This window comes from Balaenoptera borealis, assembly GCF_965194805.1.
Source record: "Balaenoptera borealis genome assembly, chromosome: 2".
Classification (NCBI taxonomy): Eukaryota; Metazoa; Chordata; class Mammalia; order Artiodactyla; family Balaenopteridae; genus Balaenoptera; species Balaenoptera borealis.
In genome coordinates this window covers 30,849,151-30,875,874 of record NC_138867.1, presented here as the reverse complement: position 1 = coordinate 30,875,874, position 26,724 = coordinate 30,849,151, and the positions used below count along the sequence as shown (strand labels likewise).

The window sequence follows — 26,724 nt, the reverse complement described above, 5'->3', positions numbered from 1 at the left end:
TGTTCCTCAAGAAGTTTTCATCTCTTTGCTCCACAGCCCCTCTGCAAAGTCATTGACATTTCTTCTTTTTTTTTTTTAACTTTTTATTTTATACTGGAGTAGAGTTGCTTAACAATGTTGTGTTAGTTTCAGGCGTCCAGCAAAGTGATTCAGTTATACATAACCGTGTATCTATTCTTTTTCAAATTCTTTTCCCATTTAGGTTGTTACATAATATTGAGCAGAGTTCCCTGTGCTACACAGTAGGTCCTTGTTGGTTAACCATTCTTCTTTAACAAAGAGTGGAGCCATTTTTTTAGAAAATTAATATACCATTAAGTTCATTTGGTCTGAGATGCACTTTGATATTTTTGTTAAATGAGATGTTTTTCTGCGTCCGAAATGATTGAATTTTTTAACTGAATTGAGATGTTAAAATGTTGGCCAAGGTTTGCATTTCGGGATTCAATGAGTTAATACATATTTAGAACAGTGCGCCGTACCTGGTGTTAGCTATTATGATCATCTTCCTGTATTATTTAGGTACCATATTTACTATGTTATCTACAAGAGATGGAGGAAGTTGCAAGAGCTGCAACCTCAGTTCAGGGCAGGCACACTCATGGATGAGTAGAGGCGAGGAGCCCGCAAGGGCACAGCCCCGGCCTCCCAGTTGCCGAGCCTGGAGGATCCAGTACCCTTCAGTTCTCCCCTTTCTTTCAACCAGGATGAGCCGCACTTTTTTGTTTGTTGCCCGTTTGTTTTAACATTCACACACACCCAACAGGCTCTTCTGGGAGCCTGACTTGTTTCAAGCCTTCAGAATCAGGTGGGGCGGTTCAGGTTCAAGAACCAAGAGACCTGGTCCTCACATGCCCTCAGCCACTAACCACTGTACATCTCAGCAAGTCTCTCCATCTTAGCACTCTGCAGAACATCAGGTAAAACCAATGCAAATCTGGAATATTTCACAACTCCGACAATCCCTTAGTCATTTTTGTATCTCTAGTGCTTAGCAGCTGCACAGTGAATAGCTGTAGAATTAATATAGTAATTCAATGATGGGACTGCTGGTATGAAGGGAACTCTCCTTAATAATCAGAGGCTGGGATACACTGTCTTTAACAATTTCAAATGAATTGGGTAATCATGTGTCTCATGACCATGTGTCTTTTTTTTTTCTCCAGGTCATTTTCCTGTTGAACAGTGGCTCAGAAGCCAATGACCTAGCCATGCTGATGGCCAGAGCACACTCAAATAACACAGATATCATTTCTTTCAGGTAACCACACCTTGGAACATTCAACTTTAACATTGACTCACCCCAATAGTAAACGTTTATCTTTAAAATATAGCCTAGAGCAGGAGAGGGGCTTTCCCAGGGTGTTTTTCTAATTTTAGATTTTAGGGTAGGGTCAGTCAAATGAATTTTATGGCTGGATAACACCATCCAAATTGGCCTGATCCAAGGTAGGGGTCCCTGACTGAGGTAACCAAGAGTTTGGAGTCCCAGTTTTGTCATAGATTCTCCTATGGAATTAAGAAGAAGGTGACATGACAGCTTTTTAACTTTAAAGATATGGTATAGAAACTAACACACAACAGTTATGCTCCAATATAAAATAAAAATTAAAAATTACAATTAAAAAAAATAAAAGTTAAAAAAAAGGTATGGCATTGACTATGACCTATGCCAAATAGTGAATGATTGGTCTGCACCCCCAGAAGCTCATGACTTTGCCATATGACACTGGGCCCACTTTCATCTCTGCTTATGGGAAGGAGCCATAGCCTGAATAGCCTACATGGACTTTCTTTTTTGTCCTACCCAGTGTTCCACAGGCCAGCGATCATAGAAAAGTAAACTTAACCCACTGTTTTCTGTCTGCAGAGGAGCCTACCATGGATGCAGTCCTTACACACTTGGCTTGACAAATGTAGGGTTCTACAAGATGGAACTCCCCAGTGGGATGGGCTGCCAATCAGTAAGTTTTGAGATTTTTGTCATATTTCTCTAAAAACTCCTGGGTGTATGGAATCATTTATCAGATTTTCCAGGCATTAGGACTAGAAACTAATACAAACTAGCTTATATTATATAACTATAATTAATCAGGGGCTCAATGTGACTTAATCGAATTAAAGACCATTTAAGGGAAATGTTTCTTAGGAAGGCCTTCAGAGTCTGAGTAAAAATTAATGATAGAGGTTTTTTAAATTTTGTTTTGCTTTTAAATAAAATCAAGTAAACTGCAAATAAATGCACTGAAATAACTTCCCAGAGCCTTGAATGCATAAAATTTCCATAGAGTCGTCCCTGTACTCACCTTCTCTTCTCACTCACTGTTTCCACATTTTCAGCATCAGAATCAGATACCTAATTATTCTTATTCTTTCAGATGCCCTTACCGACCAAACTCTTGAGCAAATTGTTTCCAGGCTGACATTGAAATCAGTTTGCTTTGTAGAGTGCCCTCATAATTGATTTCCAAGAAAAAAATTATCTCTTCAAAGCAGAATATTAGGTTTTTGTCCTAAGTGGGAGAAGAGTAAAGGAGGAATCTTAGTTTCAAATTAAGAAGCCCTCTTGCCTTAACTTGTACCATAGGTTGCCCCAAATTTGCTGTCTTGTGTTCACGTCTTGCTAAACTCCCTCTTTTGTCATTTGCAGACGATGTGCCCAGATGTTTTCTGTGGCCCTTGGGGAGGAAGCCACTGCCGAGATTCTCCAGTGCAAACAATTAGGAAATGCAGCTGTGCACCAGGTCCAGCTGGGCAGGGAGGGAGGCACATGGTGGAAGGTCAGGAGGGATAAGGAATGTGGAGAGAGGCAGAACCATTCCTGAGCGAACAGATTTGAAAAAGTGGGAAAGGGAAAGCCAAGGCAAATACAACTAGGAAATCACCCCTCACTGAACTAACACCTCTTCTGCCAACGTCCACTGTACCATCAGAGCATCTGTCTCCTGTTAGGAAACGCATCTCAGCATCTCATGCTATCAGAGCTAAGCCAAAAACAGACTATCACCTGGTGCTTCACTAAAGGTGCTCTCTTAGCTCTCCCAGCAATAGCTCTGCTGCCAATTTTAAAAGAAAACAAGGTTTTTTTGAGGGATTATTTACCAATTCCCAATGGGAGGAGGGGAAAGGGGAAAGAACATTTAGAAATCTCAAAACTCCAGTCAGGAAGTTCCCCAGGGACTCAGAATACCAGCCAAAATGAGAGCCTTTGTCAAAACAGAAAACCATTCCTGAAGGCTGCTGACATCTCTTCAAAAGTTGTAAAGGCGTCCTCACAAGGAAAGCCACTATTCATCAAGCACGTTGCTATTACATTCTTTACCTCTTCTTCACGGGAGGGAGAGGAGGCGTGGAGACAGCATCTGTTCTTTGCTCATCAGCAAGCCCCACCTCGCACTTGTCATCCCAGGGCAGCACCCTTTGGACAGCTGCCCCTAAGCAGTGCTGAAGGAAATCACTAATCGCTCCAGCCGAGAGATCTTTAATGGAACAGGGTGAGTCACTGGGCTGAGAGGAAGAATGCAAATGGAAGCCTCAAAAATCAACTTCGAAAGGAAGAAAATTCACAGTCAGCTTAAAATTCAGATGGGATAATGGCAATAAGGAGGTAGGAGGATGAAAGAATGAGCTTTAGAACAAGATGTTATAGTCACAGAACTTAAAACCATAGGGAAGTTTAAAGCTATCTTTCACACTCTCCATTTTAAAGATGAAGCAACACGTCCACACCTAGGAGGCCGAGAGCTAGGACTTGACCGCAATTCTTCTGCCCTCAAAGCCAGTGCTCCCCAGCCATGACCACCCTTGTTCACACCGATATGCCAGCAGGAGGAACCCAGGCTTAAAAATAATTCCCACTCTGCTGGCCAGGATTGAAGAGACACATGAAGTCAGGAGCCCTGGGTTGGACTCTTAGCCTTACCGTGGTTCAGCTGCAAGCAAAATTCCATCTTTTGCTTCCGTTTCTCATCTGTGAAATGGAGGCGGCAATACCTGCCCCCATGGCCCCTCATCCCAGGCCTTCAAGAGACCAAGGAAGAGAGCTTTTGTAGAGGCAGGCAGACAATAGCGATGCCAAGTACAGCCATGCCTGTATCTCATATCCACGTGGCACCAACAACTAAGATCGGTTGGATGAACCTCACAGACGTCAAAAGCACCAGCGCAGAGCTTAAGCAGCAGAAGCCCTCGAGACATGGCCACTTCCTGCCCTCTCAGCTCGTGTCCCTCCCTCTCTGAGGCCTTCTCTCCCTCAGGCCAACCGGAATATACCAGAGCCCCAGGGTCATCTCTCTAGTGGCCTCTAGAGGTAAAATGATAGTGACGGACAGACATTTCTGCTTCTCGGAACTGTGGTCTTTGGCAAGTCTGAAGTCAGCTGTTTTCTTAATGCATGTCTTCAAGAGACAAGACTGATAGCATATCTTTATACAGAAAGGGACTTCAGCCTCCTCTGATGAGTTTAGGGCCTGAGAAGAGTTTGGTATTTGCTGTAAAAAGGCATATTCATATATGTTTATAAATGCATCCCAACGTGTGAATTATTCTGAGTATAGAAGGTTCCAGTTCTCCACTCCTCTTAGAGTTCATTCAGTGGGCACATCCAGGTGCCACTCTTGGTTGGGGGCTTTTTTTTTTCACCTCAAAAGTATGTCGTCATTCCCCACATAGGCATCCATTTTTGAGCCTAATATAGGTATTTATGTGGTAGATTTCATTCCCTTCCTCCACCCCCTCCTCAGGATTTTTTCTTTCCCACTGGTCATTCCACTCCCTGAATTTCAGATGTAACCTGTGATGAAAAGCACCTCTCAACCCACTACCCCACAATGTTCCAAAACTGGTACTGATCATGTCATCTCTCCTTCTCCTTTTGCAAGACAAGTTTCCTTTTTCTTAAAAAATTGTTCTTTCTTGGCATCTCACTCTGCTTAACTCTCTCTTTACCACCAGCTAAAATGAAAACTCTTCCCTCTCTACTCTGTTGCTTGGATAACATCCAGGAGAGCATCCCCTCTCCACTCGCTTGATGTTGTCATGGTGACACTACAGCACCAAGTCTCTCTCCAGAGGCGACCTGACCTGAAGTCACAGCAACGAGCCAATGAAGTAAATGCGAAATGAAGGGAAAAGCCAATGACAGTTGATGACCTCTCATCACTGAATTTGTGGGCAGTGGGGGGGGAAATTATGAAAGGTCTAGTGCAGGTGCAAGCAAAACCTTCCCCACGGTTTGGTTTTGTCCAAATTTAAGCCATTAGGGTTGATTTTGCTCCACCCTTTGATTTCTCTAGTTACAAATGATCTTACTAAATTCCCAAATTATATCCTTTGAACATATGTCTAATTCATCCTTTAGGGTCATCCTAGGTTGTTTTCTCTTCCTTTCTTAATAATAATAGGAAATTTCAACCTCTAGGGGCACAGATTTATTTGTCTACTCTATCCTACCCATCATACAACATAGTGATGCTAAAAAATGTACTTTCTGGGTTTGCTATTCATTTCATTACTTCCTTCTTCAAACCCCCAGCCCTCAATTCCAACTAACTAAAGATCAGGTAACTCTGTCAAGCAAGCTTTCCCAAACATCGCATGTAGTCTGAAAGTATGTTTGGGGCCAGGTCATGTTTTTCCCACTCTTTAATGAAGAGCTAAGTATTCAATATAAAATTTATTTATGGTTCACTTTCAAAGACGATACTGAAGGTTTCCATTCCTCATCTCTAGCCTTCAGGAGACAGGATCGCATCCATGCCTCTAAGCAAACATCATGATGGTAGAAGGTGACTTGCCTCCCAGACTGCTTTCAGCAGAAATCCCCCCATCACACCCACCTCTCTCTCTGCATCTCTTCTGCTGTCCATGGATGTGGGTTTAGATTCAGAGACTATGTGATGCTGTTTAGAACCAAATTACAGGTGTGGATAAAAATTCTGAAGGTTCAGTCATATATGGATGTACTTGATCTGGGACCTTTGGTATTCCAGAGGAGAAAGCTTCCTCTGCCTTGCTATAATGGATGAAAGTTATCTGACTGTAGTACATGCCTCTTTAGACTGAATTCTGATTGCTATATAAACATATTTACTAACCATAAAGACTGAGATACTTTGTAGCTTTAAAATTGTACATCAGATTAAGTATCAATGAAAGGTAAACATAGTTATTTCCAAATAGATTAAATCCACACAGCAATTACATTTGAATTAAATCTACGTTGTTGAGAGGATCAGTATCCTTAGGTGAAACAGCTATCTATACCAGACTCAATGATGCTTTGGAGCGTTGCTTCTCCAGATGGAAACAATTGAAGTGGTTTGTTTATGCTTTTGTGGCTATGCTAGTCTTGCTGCTCGAAACAAAGTATGAGTCATTCTGACAGAATGTTCAGAACATTCAGAAACCTATATCCTCATATTCTGGTTTACTGTATCTTGAGGGACTCTATTCAATTTACTGTCCTGTTTTCTTTTTTTCTGTTTTCCCCCCATTCTTCTGGATGCCATTCTCACATCTTCAAATGCTGTGTTTTCTGTTGTTGTTGTTGTTTGTTTGTTGCAGACTGCTGCCAAGCTAAAGACCAGTATATTGAACAATTCAAAGATACTCTGAGCACTTCTGTGGCCAAATCAATTGCTGGATTTTTTGCAGAGCCGATTCAAGTGAGTGTATTAACCAAACATTAATTGAGCTCAGTTCTAAATTATCAGATTTTTAACTCATACATTCTAGAGAATTCCAAATTATTTAAGCGACCACTGCTATGTCCCTCTCCAAACTTAATTCATTCCATTGGTCCCCTTAAAAAGGGGGGGGGGGCTGGTTTTCAGTGGACCTTTGAAAAAACCATCTCCTGCACTCCCAGACTGAACAGAGAGATACATGAAACTATCGAATCCCTAAATCTGTAAAAATAGAAAACCCCAGCAATTTTTAGTTGTTTATCACCCACACTGTCAGGGGGAGCCTTTCTATAATCTTACTAAATCCCCTTAATCTACTTTATTTCTACTCTCAGGAAAGAATATGCTTGCATCCTTTTTCAGCAGGCATGTCATAAGAGTAACGGCCCCTCTTTTCACCCATAGTTGAAACAGTTCTAGAGACTGTTTTAAGAATTGCTGGTATCACTAATGCTAATATTGATCATGACCCGTCTTCAATTTTCTTTTAGTACTTTCAAGGGCTGTACTGCTACTCTAGGTCTTCTTGGTTTGGTCTTTTGCAGGGGGTGAATGGCGTTGTCCAGTACCCAAAGGGGTTTCTAAAGGAAGCCTTCGAGCTGGTGCGTGAGCGGGGAGGCGTGTGCATCGCAGATGAAGTGAGTGGCCATGGAATAGGTGCAATGCAGTGCAGCCGGGACAGGAAAAGCACAAGGAGAAAGTTCTTTAAACCCTCCTCTGTGGTCCAGGCAGAAAGCATCTACTCTGGGGATTCCAAGACGTGGGTATAAGTTAACGAAGCTTTGGCTAGTTGACTGGTTAGTTTGTTATTGGATTAGTTGGTCCATTTAATCAAGTACAACAGAACTTAAACATCCAAATTGAAGTCTATCAAATAAATTGTTAACACGCATAGGTGATGCTGCCATTCCTCAACATACTTTTAAAATTCCTTTTGGGGAGTGCATGTCAGGAGCAGCTTAAACTTCGTTTAATCTCATAACCAAGTTTTCATCTTAATTTTTGCCAAAATAGTATTAACCAGTCTGGAAGCATTCATCTTACCTTAATAACAAAATTTGTTTGGAAATCATACTTAAAAAGAAAGGGTCCAACCTCTAAGTTAGATGAGGGCCACCATCATAGATATTCAAAAATAGTGCCAGGGACTTCCCTGGTGGTCCAGTGGTTGGGACTTCGTGCTTCCACTGCAGGGTCACGGGTCCAATCCCTGGTCTGGGAACTAAAATCCCACATGCCATGCAGCATGGCCAAAAAAATTAAAAATTAAAAAAAAATTTTTAAGTAGTTCCAAAAAATAAAATAGTTATGGCAACATTGTTGGAATAATCATACAGTACCTCTAAGGGGACACTTTAAGGGAATAAAATCCATGGGCTCTGTGAGCTCTAGCCTGTGTCTTTCCTAATGGGTTTAATTTACATTATAATCACACCTCTTATTGGAGTGTCTTCTGCCTCCTGAGAATAGCAATGGAGATCAAAAGACCAGAGGGTAGTCGCCAGGGCCTCCAAAGTGCTCCTGGGTCACTTCTGGGTGAGCCATCATGATTCTAACAAGTGATTAGACCACCAAAAACAGGAGGAGAACTTGAATGATTCATACCTGTTTCAGTCCTGCCATCTTTGCCTAAACAGTTTTCCTCAACTAAAACATCCCCTATAGGGGACAATGGGCTGCCCCCTCAGCAGAATTCTTTTGCAGTTTCCTACCATGCAGCCAGGTCTCTGTGATCCCCAGGTGAACTGGACAACCCCCGGGCACTGCCCATGGAAGCGTGGGCCAGCTCCTCCTCTTGTGTCCATCCTCCCTTTCCCATCCTACCCGTGCAAGTTTAGGGAACGTGAACCAAAGTCCTGAAGAAAGTTAATCTGCTATTAAAAGAAGAAAAGTCTATTCAGTCAGTTTATAAATAGCTACACTGGTGAAGAGAATAAGCTTTAACCTTTGGAATCACCCATAGTGAAGCTGCCACCATTGGATTAATTAGCGGGAAGGTAGATTGAATTCAAAGAAATTAATGTATTTCAGAATTTCCTATGGTATGCGTTTTTATCATTTTCAACAACCTAATTGGAAACTAACACAGGGTGACCTTCAAAAGAACTGTTCTAATGAGTAGGTAAAGATAAGAATACCTAGAACTTTCTGAGCACTTACTAAGTGTCAGGCACTGTTCATAATGCTTTGTATGTATTAACTAAGTTAATGTTCATCGCGATTCTATAAGGAGTGTCCAGTTGTAATTATGCCCATTTTACAGATGAGTGAATTGAAGTCCAAGATGGTTAATTTGCCTGTTGAGATCATGCAGTTAGTAGGGACAGAGCCAGAACTTAAACCACACTAAGCCAAGACCACACTAACCACTGCGTAAACCTGCCTCTCAAGAATGACAGAACAGTAGATAGCCTCATCCACCAAAGGGCAGACAGCAGAATCAAGAAGAACTACAATCCTGCAGCCTGTGCAACAAAAAACACATTCACAGAAAGATAGACAAGATGAAAAGGCAGAGGGCTATGTACCAGATGAAGGAATAAGATAAAACCCCAGAAAAACAATTAAATGAAGTGGAGATAGGCAACCTTCCAGAAAAAGAATTCAGAATAATGATAGTGAAGATGATCCAGGACCTCGGAAAAAGAATGGAGGCGAAGATCGAGAATATGCAAGAAATGTTTAACAAAGACCTAGAAGAATTAAAGAACAAACAAACAGAGATGAACAATACAATAACTGAAATGAAAACTACACTACAAGGAATCAATAGCAGAATAACTGAGGCAGAAGAACGGATAAGTGACCTGGAAGAAAGAATGGTGGAATTCACTGATGCAGAACAGAATAAAGAAAAAAGAATGAAAAGAAATGAAGACAGTCTAAGAGACCTCTGGGACAACATTAAACGCAACAACATTAGCATTATAGGGGTCCCAGAAGGAGAAGAGAGAGAGAAAGAATCAGAGAAAATATTTGAAGAGATTATAGTCGAAAACTTCCCTAACATGGGAAAGGAAATAGCCACCCAAGTCCAGGAAGTGCAGCGGGTCCCATACAGGATAAACCCAAGGAGAAACATGCCGAGACACATAGTAATCAAATTGGCAAAAATTAAAGACAAAGAAAAATTATTGAAAGCAGCAAGGGAAAAATGACAAATAACATACAAGGGAACTCCCATAAGGTTAACAGCTGATTTCTCAGCAGAAACTCTACAAACCAGAAGGGAGTGACATGATATACTTAAAGTGATGAAAAGGAAGAATCTACAACCAAGATTACTCTACCTGGCAAGGATCTCATTCAGATTCGATGGAGAAATCAAAAGCTTTACAGACAAAAGCTAAGAGAATTCAGTACCACCAAAACAGCTCTACAACAAATGCTAAAGGAACTTCTCTAAGTGGGAAACACAAGAGAAGAAAAGGACCTACAAAAACAAACCCAAAACAATTAAGAAAATGGTCATAGGAATATACATATCGATAATTACCTTAAACGTGAATGGATTAAATGTTCCAACCAAAAGACACAGCCTTGCTGAATGGATACAAAAACAAGACCCATATATATGCTGTCTACAAGAGACCCACTTCAGACCTAGGGACACATACAGACTGAAAGTGAGGGGATGGAAAAAGATATTCCATGCAAATAGAAATCAAAAGAAAGCTGGAGTAGCAATACTCATATCAGATAAAATAGACTTTAAAATAAAGAATGTTACAAGAGACAAGGAAGGACACTACATAATGATCAAGGGATCAATCCAAGAAGAAGATATAACAATTATAAATATATATGCACCCAACAAAAGGAGCACCTCAATACATAAGGCAACTGCTAACAGCTATAAAAGAGGAAATCGACAGTAACACAATAATAGTGGGGAACTTTAACACCTCATTTACACCAATGGACAGATCATCCAAAATGAAAATAAATAAGGAAACAGAGCTTTAAATGACACAATAGACCAGATAGATTTAGTTGATATCTATAAGACATTCCAACCAAAAACAGCAGATTACACTTTCTTCTCAAGTGTGCACAGAACATTCCCCAGGATAGATCACATCTTGGGTCACAAATCAAGCCTCAGTATATTTAAGAAAATTGAAATCATATCAAGCATATTTTCTGACCACAACGCTATGAGATTAGAAATTAATTACAGGGAAAAAACGTAAAAAACACAAACACGTGGAGGCTAAACAATACGTTACTAAATAACCAAGAGATCACTGTGGAAATCAAAAAATACCTAGAGACAAATGACAATGAAAACTAGATGATCCAAAACCTATGGGAGGCAGCAAAAGCAGTTCTAAAAAGGAAGTTTATAGCTATACAAGCCTACCTCAAGAAACAAGAAAAATCTCAAATAAACAACTAACCTTACACCTAAAGGAACTAGAGAAAGAAGAACAAACAAAACCCAAAGTTAGCAGAAGGAAAGAAATCATAAAGATCAGAGCAGAAATAAATGAAATAGAAACAAAGAAAACAATCACAAAGATCAATAAAACTAAAATCTGGTTCTTTGAGAAGATAAACAAAATTGATAAACCATTAGCCAGACTCATCAAGAAAAAGAGGGAGAGGACTCAAATCAATAAAATTAGAAATGAAAAAGGATAAGTTACAACAGACACCGCAGAAATACAAAGCATCCTAAGAGACTACTATGAGCAACTCTCTGCCAATAAAATGGACAACCTGGAAGAAATGGACCAATTCTTAGAAAGGTATAACCTTCCAAGACTGAACCAGGAAGAAATAGAAAATATGAACAGACCAATCAAAAGTAATGAAATTGAAACTGTGATTAAAAATCTTCCAACAAACAAAAGTCCAGGACCAGATGGCTTCACAGGTGGATTCTATCAAGCATTTAGAGAAGAGTTAACACCCATCCTTCTCAAACCCTTCTAAAAAATTGTGGAGGAAGGAACACTCCCAAACTCATTCTACAAGGCCACCATCACCCTGATACCAAAACCAGACAAAGATACTACAAAAAAAGAAAATTACAGACCAATATCACTGATGAATATACATGCAAAAATCCTCAACAAAATACTAGCAAACACAATCCAACAACACATTAAAAGGATCATATACCATGATCAAGTGAGATTTATCCCAGGTATTCAAGGATTCTTCAATATATGCAAATCAATCAAGGTGATACACCATATTAACAAATTAAAGAAGAAAAACCATATGATCATCTCAATAGATGCAGAAAAAGCTTTCGACAAAATTCAACACTCATTTATGATAAAAACTCTCCAGAAAGTGGGCATAGAGGGAACCTACCTCAACATAATAAAGGCCATATATGACAAACCGACAGCAAACATCATTCTCAATGGTGAAAAACTGAAAGCATTTCCTCTAAGATCAGGAACAATACAAGGATGTCCACTCTCATCACTATTATTCAACGTAGTTTTGGAAGTCCTAACTATGGCAATCAGAGAAGAAAAAGAAATAAAAGGAATACAAATCAGAAAAGAAGAAGTAAAACTCTCACTGTTTGCAGATGACATGATACTATACATAGAGAATCCTAAAGATGCCACCAGAAAACTACTAGAGCTAATCAATGAATTTGGTAAAGTTGCAGGATACAAAATTAATGCGCAGAAATCTCTTGCATTCCTATACACTAATGATGAAAAATCTGAAAGAGAAATTAAGGAAACGCTCCAATTTACCATTGCAAAAAAAGAATAAAATACCTAGGAATAAACCTACCTAGGGAGACAAAAGACCTGTATGCAGAAAACTATAAGACACTGATGAAAGAAATTAAAGATGATACAAACAGATGGAGAGATATACCATGTTCTTGGATTGGAAGAATCAACATTGTGAAAATGACTGTACTACCCAAAGCAATCTACAGATTCAGTGCAATCCTTATCAAATTACCAATTTCATTTTTTACAGAACTAGAACAAAAAAATCTTAAAATTTCTTTGGAGACACAAAAGACCCTGAATAGCCAAAGCAGTCTTGAGGGAAAAAAACGGAGCTGGAGGAATCAGACTCCCTGACTTCAGACTATACTATAAAGCTACAGTAATCAAGACAATATGGTACTGGCACAAAAACAGAAACATAGATCAATGGAACAAGATAGAAAGCCCAGGGCTTCCCTGGTGGCGCAGTGGTTGAGAATCTGCCTGCCAATGCAGGGGACACGGGTTCGAGCCCTGGTCTGGGAAGATCCCACATGCCGCGGAGCAACTGGGCCCATGAGCCACAACTACTGAGCCTGAGCGTCTGGAGCCTCTGCTCCGCAACAAGAGAGGCCGCGATAGTGAGAGGCCCGCGCACCGCGATGAAGAGTGGCCCCCACTCGCCGCAACTGGAGAAAGCCCTCACACAGAAACGAAGACCCAACACAGCCAAAAATAAACATAAAAAAAAAAAAAAAAAAAAGATAGAAAGCCCAAAGATAAACCCACACACCTATGGTCAACTAATTTATGACAAAGGAGGCAAGGATATACAATGGAGAAAAGACAGTCTCTTCAATAAGTGGTGCTGGGAAAACTGGACAGCTACATGTAAAAGAATGAAATTAGAACACTCCCTAACAACATACACAAAAATAAACTCAAAATGGATTTGAGACCTAAATGTAAGACCAGACACTATAAAACTCTTAGAGGAAAACATAGGAAGAACACTCTTTGACATAAATCACAGCAAGATCTTTTTTGATCCACCTCCTAGAGTAATGGAAATAAAAACAAGAATAAACCAATGGGACCTAATGAAGCTTCAAAGCTTTTGCACAGCAAAGGAAACCATAAACAAGACGAAAAGACAACCCTCAGAATGGGAGAAAATATTTGCAAATGAATCAACGGACAAAGGATTAATCTCCAAAATATATAAACAGCTCATGCAGCTCAATATCAAAAAAACCAACAACCCAATCCAAAAATGGGCAGAAAACCTATATAGACATTTCTCCAAAGAAGACATACAGATGGCCAAGAAGCACATGAAAAGCTGCTCAACATCACTAATTATTAGAGAAATGCAAATCAAAACTACAATGAGGTATCACCTCACACCAGTCAGAATGGGCATCATCAGAAAATCTACAAACAACAAATGCTGGAGAGGGTGTGGAGAAAAGGGAACCCTCTTGCACTGTTGGTGGGAATGTACATTGATACAGCCACTATGGAGAACAGTATGGAGGTTCCTTAAAAAACTAAAAATAGAATTACCATATGACCCAGCAATCCCACTACTGGGCATATACCCAGAGAAAACCATAATTCAAAAAGACACATGCACCCCAATGTTCATTGCAGCACTATTTACAATAGCCAAGTCATGGAAACAACCTAAATGCCCATCTACAGATGAATGGACAAAGAAGGTGTGGTACATATATACAATGGAATATTACTCAGCCATAAAGAGGAACGAAATTGGGTCATTTGTTGAGACGTGGATGGATCTAGAGACTGTCATACAGAGTGAAGTAAGTCAGAAAGAGAAAAAACAAATATCGTATATTAAAGCATATATGTGTAACCTAGAAAAATGGTACAGATGAACCGGTTTGCAGGGCAGAAATTGAGACACAGATGTAAAGAACAAATGTATGGACACCAACGGGGGAAAGCGGTGGGGGCTGGGGGTGGTGGTGTGATGAATTGGGCGATTGGGATTGACAAGTATACACTCATGTGTATAAAATTGATGACTAATAAGAACCTGCTGTATATAAAAAAAAAAAGAATGACAGAACAGCAGTGTAGAAAGACAAAGATAGCAGAAAATGAGGGAGCAGAAGAAAATCCTTAGTTTGGGGCCAGTGCTGCCACTCAGTGATCTTACATGTCTTCTTAATTAGCTAACCTTGGCTTTCTCTTCTTTAAAATGAGGAATATGGAATTTGAATAAAAATAGGCCACTGCTGGGACCACAATGGGCACTCAGTCTTTGCTGGTCTGGCATGGGCTGGGTTTAAACTTTAAATTCACTGCTTTTAGGCAGGTTGTGCACGCCCATAGTTCCATCCCCACTCATTGATGTAGGCCCAGCCTGCTTCTCTCAAGACGATATGCCCCTCATCCCTGAAGACATTTGAGTTTAAGAACCTTAGAATGAATCATCTCTGTTCGACTAAAAGATTCTATGGAACTGATACTTCCTAGGTGGCTAAACATGGTTTATGGTCCTACATAATTTCACGTGTTGTCCAAGCAGTCTGATATTTCACCATTTACTGATGGTACTTTGATAGATGAAGTGAAAAATGAAGATAGGCAGAGAGGCAAAATGGATGGATTTGCCATGAACTCTTCCTACGTTATCTCATTTGGGCAAATTCGTCAGCTTGTCCAGAGGCCCGTAACTAGGAAGTCGGAGACCCAGGATTCGAGCCCACATCTGTCTGACTCCCACGTCTAAGCTCTTCTCCTATGTTGTTCACTCTCATCTAATTGTAACCCCCAACATCTGCCTTTGCAACAGCACCCTGGAGAGAGCAAGAAAATAATCAGGAAGCCTGAGAAGGACCCTTGCTCTTTCAAGTGCATTTCAGAATCAACTTCAAGTGCTCACACCTCTACCCCAGACCTGCAATGTGTGTATGTGTAGAGAGAGAGATAGACAGACAGCCCAGGAGACTGAGAACCAGAAGGAGATCAAGGAACCTTCACCAAAAAGGCTCTGGCGAAAATTTGCATGGAAATGTTTGTGTGGCTTTATTCACTTAGGCACTTCTGCCACTTTTTAATCCATTCTACAAACACTAAGTGTCTACTTTTATCAGGCACTCTGCTAGGTATTGTGGATAAAGAGAAAAATAAGATACATGTATGCTGGTGATAATAGTCCAAGGTGAGAGGTTCTGACGGCAGCTTAGGTGCCTTGAGTGGGGGCCCTAGTGGGGCTCAGGAGAATCTTCCTATCCCGAATAATGATGAAACTGTGTTTTGAAGGAGAAGAGGAGTTAGTGAGATGAAGAAGCGGGGAGAGGGCTTTCTAGAAAGAGGAAACAGCATGCACAAAACAACTAAGTTCAACTTAGTTCCATCCTGACTTAACTGACTCAGCTGGGTCCTCCTCATGACTAATTCTCAGGAGGAAAAAGAAATCACAGGGAAGAGGATGACCAGCCTGTCTGGGCTGGGTGGTGGACACCCCAGCGCCAATTTGCTGACTGTAACTCCTGCTTCATCCAGCCTGGGGCAGACACAGCCTTACACACAGGAGATCCTTATCAAGGATTGCTAATCACAATGACCTTTTTCACATGCATTATTTATATGACCCTCACAGCAGCCCTGTGAGGTATTGCTATTGTTTCCACTCAACAGAGTGAACATGGATTCAGAAGAGTTAAAAAACATGTCTAGAATCACACAATGCTAGTAACTGGCTTTTGGTGCCTAAAAGGTCAGGCACAGAACAAGTGCTTTCTCCATAGTAGTACGAGGATGGTGATGACGATGACTGATGATGATGATGATGTTGGGAAGGAGGAGGAGATGGAAGAGGAGGAAAGAGAAGAGACCAGAGAGTCAAGAAAAAACCAACATTTCTTTGAAAGGTTTCCAATGATTTGGGACTGGTTTCCAATTATTTGGGACTTGTTTTCACAGGTGCAGACAGGATTTGGAAGGTTGGGTTCTCACTTCTGGGGCTTCCAAACGCATGGCGTCCTGCCGGATATTGTCACCATGGCTAAAGGGATTGGGAATGGCTTTCCCATGGCAGCAGTTGTGACAACTCCAGGTAGGAACTACAGGCAGTTTGTGTCTGCTTCTGGGTCTCCTGCATCAGCAATGGTAGAAAACATGTGTATTGGAACTTGTGTGGGCTAGAGACAGTGATGGGATTCCCAAGCAATGAAAAAGGGAAACTGTCTGCCAGATGGTGGAAGAGATAGAAGAAAACCAGCCCTTTTTGCTCTTGCTGTAGATAAGACTAATTCTCCCAGACCCACAATGAAATGCAGGGTTCTACTCTACTGACAAGGTCTAGGCAAACATGCCACAAAAACAAAACCAACACAAGAGATCCTTGCTAAACAACCTGAAGCCAGTGCTGAAGTTTCCAAGGGAATCATATTCTTGAAGGACACCCTGACCTAGTCTTGCCACACCAATAAGCTATAGACTCAAGGTCCAAGTGATAGTTTTCTCTGTTGATCATCAAAATCAGCTAAAGACAATACAATCTCACTTAGCTAGAACATTCTATAAAATGAACATTAGAATTAACTGTATTTCCCATTTTAGTCAGGTTTTACAGAAAAGAATTTTATGAACCATTTAGTGTTGAAAATCTTAAAATTATCATTTGTTTTTCCCACCAATAGTAAGCATACTTGAGAGGCTCCAAAGGATAATTAAGTGCCTTGTAATATCTCAGTGTTTTTATTGAACGAAGAAAGGTACTAAAATGTGGATGTAGAAGGTGAAGTATAATGAACCGAATATATACTAACCCTGAAGCAATCTTGAAATTATATTATGAAATCCTTGATATGAGATTTTTTAAAAAATATTTCCTTCTTAGTCCCAAGAGTGGAATATAGAAAAAAGGCTTAGCTAATGAAGGTTCCATGTAAGTTCCCATAAATCAAGTTTTAAAGTACTTTTCAATTCATCCAACACATTAAAGATTTTTATTATTAAACTTCTCATTGAATAAATAAGCAATTTTTCCTTATCCACTGTATTAGTCAGCTTGGGCTTATTCTCTCACAGTTCTAGAGGCTGAAATCCAAGATCAAGGTACGAGCAGAGTTGGTTTTTGGTGAGATCTCTCTTGCAGATGAACACCTTCGTGCTGTGTCCTCACATGTCCTTTTCCACAGCTAGAAAGGGCTCTGATGTCTCTTCTTCTTAGGAGAATACCAGTCCTATTGGATTAGGGCCCCACCCTTATGACCTTAATTACCTCCCTAAAGGCCCTGCCTTCAATTACAGTCACATTGGGGGTTAGGGCTTCAACGTATGAATTGGGGTGGGGGAGGGAAGAGACACAATTCCAACCATAACATCCACTATCTGGTGAGTGAAGAATGAATTGGACGCCATGAAATATATTACACATACATATACAACATGAAGGTAAATATAATCCAAATGCATGATGGGAGATTATAGATAGGAATGTGTCACCCTTTATACACTTTTATTCTGCATCCTCCCCAGAGATTGCCAAGTCTTTGGCTAAACGCCTGCTTCACTTCAATACCTTCGGAGGGAACCCCATGGCCTGCGCCATTGGATCATCGGTGCTTGAGGTACTTTCCAGCAACTGCATCAACATCATTCATTTCACCAAACGACTACTTCAAAACCACACACACATTATCAGAACTCTATCACATTTCATGACTAAAGTGAAGAGTTAATTCCTAGTCCATGAATTTAAGTTAGATTTCCAGTTATTATTCTGCCCCCTCCCCCCTTTTTAAGATCTACTGTGAGTGCTTCAAGTATTGGATATGAAATAATATGTAATAAACCTCACACACATGGGAAATATAAGAACTTCCCTAGATAGCTGGTAGCACTGAAATTTCTTTGTCATTTGAGTGGTATTTTATGGATAGTTACCAATGGCTATCCTTGATTTCAGTTTAATTTTGGTCCTGTCTTGTATATGTTTCCTTATTTTTGTTGTACTGTCATAAATTAAAAGAGTAAAGAGCAAGTGAGTTCTATGCAATTCCAACTAGGTGATTCAGCTGTGGTTCAGCCCCAGGCCATTGATTTTGCCTGGGGTCTCATCTGCTGAAAAGATTTTTTAAATGCCCTTGCTTATATGCATAATAGCGTTTGCTTAAAAGTGTAACGTATTTCTGGAAGAATGTCCAAGAAATTAATAACAATGGTTGTTTGTGGGGAAGGAAACTTGGTGGCTGGGGAATAGGGATCAGTGAGGCTCATTCTACTCTACGCTTCTGTACTTTCTGATGTTTGAACAAGGTACATGATTCACTTATTCAAAACAATTAAATTTAAAACTATTTTTCAATAAAAATAAGTAAGTAAAAGCTGCCCTTGCAAATTAAAAAGTATCTTCAATATGATTAAATCTCAAAATGAGAAAGTGTAGGTAGGATGTTTCATTTATTTCATTCTGTAGACATTGCCAGCTTACATTTTTTAAGTGCTGTGTCACCTCAACCAATTTAACAGATAGAGAGGATTTAGGTGAACAAGTAGGTCTTAAAAACATCAGGTTCTGCCTGGAGTCATGCAGTTATTATCAGCTGGTTATAAATGTAGTATACTGCTTGTGTTTGGTCAGGAATCACAGGTCTCTGCTATGAGTGGAAGTAGGTGAAAATCCTTTTAATGAATATATATCTCAGGTGCCCTGACTCTGGGCCCACAAAAAGCTCAACACTGAGACGTCTCTTTTATTTTTTCCTAAATTTTTACCCACCCCTGAAGATGAGGAGGGTAGGGGGGAGGCATCCCCTCTACCAAGAATTTTTTTCTCCCTACAGCAGATCTTTTTGTAGGACAAGGTATGGCCATACTAGACTTTGGGTTCCATTTGTCTGGTCAAGTTTTTGTAAAGAGGGTCACATACATTTATTTCTCCATGTTTCTCAGTCCATTTTAAAACTTTTTTAATGCAAGGTCATTTGGGGCTTTCTCTCAACAGGTGATTAAAGAAGAAAATCTACAAGAAAACAGCCAGGAAGTTGGCACCTATATGTTACTGAAGTTTGCTAAGCTGCGGGATGAATTTGAAATCGTTGGAGACGTCCGAGGCAAAGGCCTCATGATAGGAATAGAGATGGTGAAGGATAAGGTAGGTTGTGATCCGCTGTTCTCTCTGCAGGTTCGAGGGGGCAGCAAGAGTTAAAGTAGGAAGCCTCAGCTACAAGCTCATTCATTCTCAGGAAGAGAGCACACAAGGACAGCAAGACTCAGCAAAGCTCATTAGAGATGAGTAGGGAGTGTTGAGTATGAAAGACAGGCTAGCTGGTCATCGAGAGTTCTAGAGTGCAGAAGAGCATTTGCAAAAGGGAGCTGATGTTATTCTTGCCAGACTAGGCAAAGAGCAATGGTAATGACTGAATATTTTGAATTAGAAATATAAGGAAGGGAGGAAATTATTGGGGGAGGGGCAGGGGGCCAGAGAGCTAGCGGAAGTAAGGGGGAAGGGCCAGGAGAAGGTTGTGGTGTTGGTTTGGAGTGAGAATGTTAAAGATTTATAGGGTTTTGCATCTGTTTGTTTGTTTGTGAATGGACTTCAATCTCCCAAGTAACAAGGGTGGAATGTGACTTTCTGATGACCTACCGCAAGGTGACCTCAAACTCGATATGACAATTGAACTTAGCATTTCCCTTAAGCCAGTGATTCTTCCCAAGGTCACTGTGTCTGTTTTACACCCTCCACTGTTCTCCCAATTCCCTAGCCTCAAAACCACAAGATAATCTGTGACTCCTTCCCTCTCCTTATTTCTTTTTATTTTTTAAATTAATTAATTAATTTATTTATTTTTGGCTGTGTTGGGTCTCCGTTTTTGTGCGAGGGCTTTCTCCAGTTGTGGCAAGTGGGGGCCACTCTTCATCGCGGTGCGCGGGCCTCTCACTATTGCGGCCTCTCTTGTTGCGGAGCACAGGCTCCAGATGCACAGGCTCAGTAGTTGTGGCCCACGGGCCTAGTTGCTCCGCGGCATGTGGGATCTTCCCAGACCAGGGCTCGAACCCGTGTCCCCTGCATTAGCAGGCAGACTCTCAACCAATGCACCACCAGGGAAGCCCCCTCTCCTTATTTCTAACGTCAAGTTTTATTGATTCTTTCTTTGCCGTGTTTCTCAAATCTTTCCCACTGTTGTTACTGCTGCCCCTGGGGCCCACGTCAGTAGGAAATTGTCCCAATCCTCTATAAATGCAAAATCTAGATCCTCTGAGGGGAGTGACAGCAGGGGAATCTTGGCACAGGAAGGAATAGTCAGACCAGCCCCTTCACCCTAATTCTTATCCGTGGGTGACTTCTTGCTGTTTGCTCTCATCACACCAGCCTAGTTTAGAAGGACTGTGTTCAATTCTCCCAATATTCAGACTAGACCGTTGATATAACACTCTCCCATTAGTACCACACAGCAGAGCCTGTGAAAAGCTGGAACGTTTGAACCAGATTTGAAAGCTAAGGAAGACAACAGGAAAATAAGAGTAACATGAGACTAGGCCCTCTGGCTCACAGGCCGTAACATACTTACCTTCAGCTTGGGGCTCCATCAAGGGCTGTTTTAAGGCTCAGAAGAGTCCATTCCAGTCCCCCCAACAAGAGGTCCCTCGAGGATACCTAGATGCCTCAAAGCCCAGACCCCACCAAAGAAAGCCCAGTGAAAGAGGAGGCATTCGTCCCTTTCCCACTAATCCAAAGCCAACTTCTGTGTACTCCAAGACGTGTGAACAGAGATGCTCATCAGAACTTGAGTTGTCATGGTAAAACATCAGAATCCCATTGATACAGAACAAGCTAAAGCATGGTACATCCATACTACATGGCATAGAAATACATGTGACATGGAAAGATGTGCAAACTGTATTATGGAAAAAATTAAGCAGGCTATAAAATAGTATGTATAGAATGAGCTCTTTTTCTCTTCCCTCTGCCCTTCAGTAGTTTTAAGCATGGGCTCTGAAAGAGCGTCTCCATTCCTTAATTCTATTCATTGTCCCCTCAATACCGTTCACTTTCCTACATCCAAATATCACTCAAACTTTTCCCTAAGCATGGAATACAGTACTTTCCTCTCTGTCTCTAGCTATGGGAGTCCTAGGCCTTTTCAAGATCCAACTCTTCACCACATCTCCTCCTGAAGCTTGCCTTTGCTTCTCCCATATAAGGGGCTGCAGCCTTCAGAGAATCTCTCTCACACTCACTGTCTAAAGAGCTCCTTTGAAAGGCTCTTTCAAATCATGTATTTGTTGACTCGGTTTTCATGTATAAATACCTTCTTTTCCTAAATAAATTGTACGCTTTTGAGGCCAGGAAATACACAGATGGTGAGTGCTTTATCCATGTTTGTTGATTGATTTCCGGCCCCTGCAACACTTCAGACCACATTCATGTAATTAAAACAGCTCGGAACTTGGCTTTAATGCTATACAGTGTAACCCAGAATCAAAACTCCCATGAGCAGTTAGTAAGGATGTGAATTGGATACAGCCCTTTGGACAGAAATTTGTCTGTATCTATCAAAATTTTAAATGTATACATTTTGACCTAGCCATTCCACTTAGAGTGATGTATCCTAAAGAAATATTCACAGAAGTGTGTAAAGATATAAATGAGCGAGGATGTTTGCAGCATTGCTTATGATCATAAACAAAAATTGAAAATAACATAAATGTCCAAAAATAAGAGATTAAACAAATTGCTCTACCAACAAACAACAAAATACTAGGTAATCTTTAAGGAGACTAGGTCCAGGGACTTCCCTGGTGGTCCAGTGGTAAAGAATCCGCCTTACAATGCAGAGGACACAGGTTCGATCCCTGGTCAGGGAACTAAGATCCCCCATGCTGTGGGGCAGCTAAGCCCATGAGCCACAACTACTGAGCTCGTGTGTCTCAACTAGAGATCCTGCGTGCCACAAACCACAGAGCGCAGGCACTCTGGAACCTGTGCACCACAACTACAGAGAGAAAACCCCCAAGCCACAACTAGAGAGAAGTCGTGCACCACAACGAAGAGCCTGGGAGCCTTAACGAAAGATCCTGAGTGCTGCAACTAAGACCCGACACAGCCAAAAAGAAATAAAATAACTAAATAAAATTAAAAAAAAAAAAAGAAGACTAGGTCCAAATACACTGACATGGAAAGATGTTCTGGATACATTGTAAATTGTTCAAAGCAAATTGCAGAACATTATAAAGTATGACATTTTTTAAAATATGCATTTAAATATATGTATATGCATAGAAAAAGTGTCTAGTTCCCACTAAATTACCAACAGGCGGTATCCCTAAGAGTAGGATTGGAGAAGGGGAAATGTTTCATTTTGACTAAGTGCATTTCCGTATCACTTTCAGGAGTTTTTCCCAATAACCCTGCATTACTTTTATAATTGTTTAAATGAAGACTTATCCCTGAAAAAAGGCAAAAAATAAATAAATAATTAAACACGAAGCTACATTATATCCCTGAGAAGAGGTTAGTTACGAACATGCCCACTTGATTATGGAGTGGTTGGGACTTAGACTCGAGCACAGGGCCCGGGCAGGCTGTCCTGTGGCTTTGTCTCATTAGCTTTTCCGACCGTGCTTTTCTCTTCGGAATGCCTACAAGATGTTCAATTAGTCATAGCAGTTGAGACCAGGGGGTAATAAAATGGACAAAGGAGCAGGGAGGGTGCTGGCCCAGACCAGGCTGAAGCCAAACAAAGTTCACCTCTCCAGACCCTTGATAGCCACCAAGGCCCACCAACCCAACTGCCCCTGAGGAACCCTTTCTCACCTCTGACCTCTCGTCCCCCAAACCATATTTGACTTCTTTCCAGCTTTCACAGTTTAGCCCTAAATTATATTGTCGTGTTTTAGTCTTTCCTCATTAGAACATCAGGGGCAAGCAGGATGACATTTTAGGATCAATGAGGAAATGCTGGTCTTTTCCCCATCCTGGTCCTCCATTATCTAGTAGTGGGAAAGTTTGAATAGTGTTTTCTTTATCTTAAAGCTTCACAACAGACTAGTTGGAGCATTTGTGCTCACAGACTCAGAAGTCCCCAACCCAGTGTCATCAAAAGGGTACTGGAATACCTGGGCCCACAGGAAGGGACCACCTTCAGATGCCAAGTGACCTGAAACAGCCTCTAGGCTCCGGAGACCTTACCTTTCCTGACCCTGGAGGATTAAGTCTTGGGTGAGAAAGAGCAAATTCCACAAGCAGGGCAGATGAGGACAAACGGCCCCACCCCAGTTGCCCAGGCCATACTGTGGCCCAGAGAAAGCTTGGACCGTTTGTGCCCTTGTGCAACTTCAGAGCCATTTCCTGGACTTTTTGAAATGAATTTTTTACATGGACAAAACAAAGTGCAGGGCTGAGGACAATTTCCACATAAATAAAGCAAACTCCAAATACGGCTATTAAAGAACCAAGCTCCCAGGGTAACCAACTGCAGAGCCAAGATTCACTGACGGTCCGCATTCCACTTCATCTTGTCTTTGGGAATTTGGGATGAACTGGGATAAAAACAAATATTTTCAATAACACCCCCCCCCCAGAAAGAAATCCAATTCAGCAGTTAATAGCTTTATTCAATTACAGGGGGAGACAGGTTGAGAGGGAGAGAAGAGCATTGATTGCTTGAGTTGCTTTTTATTCCTCTTAGAAATAATGTCTTGAATCATTCAAATGCCAAATATTTTTTAAATGTATTTACAGACGGGCCGCCAGCCTCTTCCCCGTGAAGAAGTAAATCAAATCCACCAGGACTGCAAACGCATGGGGCTTCTGATTGGCCGGGGTGGCACTTTTTCTCAGGTAACAAGAAGGCTGGCCTTTACCTATCACTTTAGGTAAGCATCTCCCTGAGGTCCCAGTGCTGGTCCCTTGTCTTCACCCCTATGCTAGGGGACCCAGTTCCGCTTCCTCTAGGCTTCGTGTTCAGACGTTTTCAAAAGAAAGGGACAGTGAAGCCCTCGGGCCACTAGAGGGCGCTGTGTGAAATGGTTTGGTTACCGCGGTTCGGCGGGGAATATACACAGAGGACAGTCTAAGGAGGCAGAAAAAAGCTGCACAGACAAAGCAGAGGACTTACAGGACAGGTCATAATAGTGTCATAACAGTCATGCGTAACCAGTTTGTCTCATGTGTGAATTAGTTCTAACCTCTGAAAGCGCAGTCCTAGTCTTTTTTAACTCAGCCCTGGGCTCTGACTCTGTGACCCGCAAGCCCGCTAAGCCTTAGTGGCCGCTGTGGCCAGGAGCAACGTCATAGTGCTGGCAGGGCTAGGTGGCCCTGCAGGGGAGGTGGGGACCACCCTGGCCAGGTCCCTAATGCAGAACTCAAAATCAGCCACTCCCAGTGCCCTTCACTCTCAGGCTGGCAGAGGCAGAGAACAAGCTGTCCCTGCCCCCTTCCTGGGAAAGCCAAGTACAAGCCCCACAGTCGGGACCCTGGTGTGGCCCTGCCGTGGGCATGGGCTGCTACTGTAAAGTGATCTGCCCCTCCATCCCTCACACCAGCAGGACCCTCTCCAGGGATTCGCTCCAGGGCAGAGATTTAAGATGTAAGCTCACTCCTACTCCTCCCCTAATTTGTTCTTGGCCTTTGGCATCCTTCTCTCCCGTTTTAAACATGCGTCATTCTTCCTAGTTTCCCTGCTTCACTGCTGCCTCTCACTTGATTTCAGCGAACGCCCTCGTCTGGTGCTTCTCAGAGAAAATGGAAGCCATTAGGCAAGATCCCTATAGAATCTCATCTGTCCCCCGAGCCAGTTCCCACCTCCTTTCCTAAAGGTTAGAGAACGAGACGTCTCTCCGTGCTCTTGACCCTCCACACTCCCTCCACTTAGGGAAACAGGTCTGTGTTCTCTTGTTTCTGCAGTTTTTTTCAACTTCCCCTCAGCCTGTGAACAAATAGACTGAAAGCTCTTCCAGCCCAAACCAAACCATAGCAAACAAAACCAGAATGAGTGCTTTTGCTGGGAAATGCTGAGTTTTTTCTAGTCCTGGTCCCAGATATTTTTCTATATGAATCAGACGGAGTAAGTTAATGATTCAAAATCCTAAGACGGGCTACTTATAAACACAGAGAACAATTCATTGTTTACTTGCTGAGTTAGTCCTTAGTTATCCAGCACACACCTGAGTCCTAACCAGCCACTGCTTGGCTGTATACTAGAGCTACAGTGAGAAATAAGATCTGTCCCTCCCTCCATGGAACTGGCAGAGGAGAAGGACTTAAACAGAAAATGATGATACAATCTAGTATGCTTGCCGATAACCATACGAAGGGATAGCGTACACTGTTCTAAATGCTTTGCATATGTTCACTCATTTTAATGCTCTCAACACGCCTATGGAACAAGTACTCTTATCCTTATTTTACAGATGAAGAAAAAGAGGCACAGAGAGGCTAAGTAAATTGCCCAAGTCACACAGTTAGTAAGTGGCAGAACCAGGATCCAAATTCAGGCAGTCTGATTTCCAAATCTGTCCTCGTAGAAGAGTAAACCTGAGGGGACGAGACTGGAGGCCGGGAGTCCAGGTGGGAGCTAATGATGCTGTCTGAACTTGAACAGCAACCGTAGGGATAGAGGAGACATCCAGAGAGCAATCTGGCAGTGAAATGCCCAGGACTTGGGTATAAAGGGATGAGTGCAGCTTTGAACTTGGTCCCCTTCTATCTATAGACAAGTCTGTAGCTCAGAGGAAAGAATCGAGGTGAGGATCACGATTTGGTGGTCATCAGCATAGAAGTGGGGAGAGGAGGAAATCTCCTGGGAAGGGAGTCTAGATGCGAAATACAGAGAGATGAGGATAGACGCCTGGGTCACATCAACTTTTAAAGGGCAGGTGGAAGAAGAGGTACCCAGATGGAGACACAAAACGGGTGGAGAGCTGTGAGGAGAGCTAGGAGGGTGCGGAGTCATGGAAGCAAGAGAGTGGGGAGGTTCTGGAAGGGGGAGCGACAGAAGTGCCAAATGCAGAAGAGAAGGCCAGAAAGGCTAAGGGCTGGAACGTGCCCACTGGATTCCACGCTTAGCAGCCGACTGGCAGCTTTAGCCAGAGTGGGGCCAGAAGGCTGATGGGACAGAAGCCAAGCTGCAGTGCGTTGAGATGTGAATAGAGGGAAGGCAGAGTGGAAAGTAATGGCCAAGAGCATCAACCAGTCTTTTTATTTTTATAAGTTTGATAAAAGGAAGGATAGTATATGTATGGTAGCTGGAAGAGACCAGGAGGGTCAACACATTTTTATCTGTGGTTTTTTTTTTTTAACGTCTTTATTGGAGTATAATTGCTTTACAATGGTGTGTTAGTTTCTGCTTTATAACAAAGTG

The 26,724-nt window shown here is 41.7% G+C and overlaps 1 protein-coding gene across 2 annotated transcripts in view; it reads left to right on the top strand.

The window, feature by feature from the left end:
- The window catches only part of AGXT2 (alanine--glyoxylate aminotransferase 2), a 49,527-nt gene that overhangs the window by 20,448 nt on the left and 2,355 nt on the right, over window positions 1-26,724 (top strand). For both annotated transcript variants that reach the window (XM_082382380.1, XM_082382381.1), the window contains exons 5-13: window positions 1,167-1,261; window positions 1,871-1,964; window positions 2,651-2,744; window positions 6,565-6,665; window positions 7,232-7,324; window positions 16,337-16,469; window positions 17,897-17,988; window positions 19,365-19,514; window positions 24,105-24,203. In XM_082382380.1, the coding sequence (XP_082238506.1) occupies window positions 1,167-1,261; window positions 1,871-1,964; window positions 2,651-2,744; window positions 6,565-6,665; window positions 7,232-7,324; window positions 16,337-16,469; window positions 17,897-17,988; window positions 19,365-19,514; window positions 24,105-24,203 (951 nt within the window). The remainder of the gene's footprint in view (window positions 1-1,166; window positions 1,262-1,870; window positions 1,965-2,650; window positions 2,745-6,564; window positions 6,666-7,231; window positions 7,325-16,336; window positions 16,470-17,896; window positions 17,989-19,364; window positions 19,515-24,104; window positions 24,204-26,724) is intronic.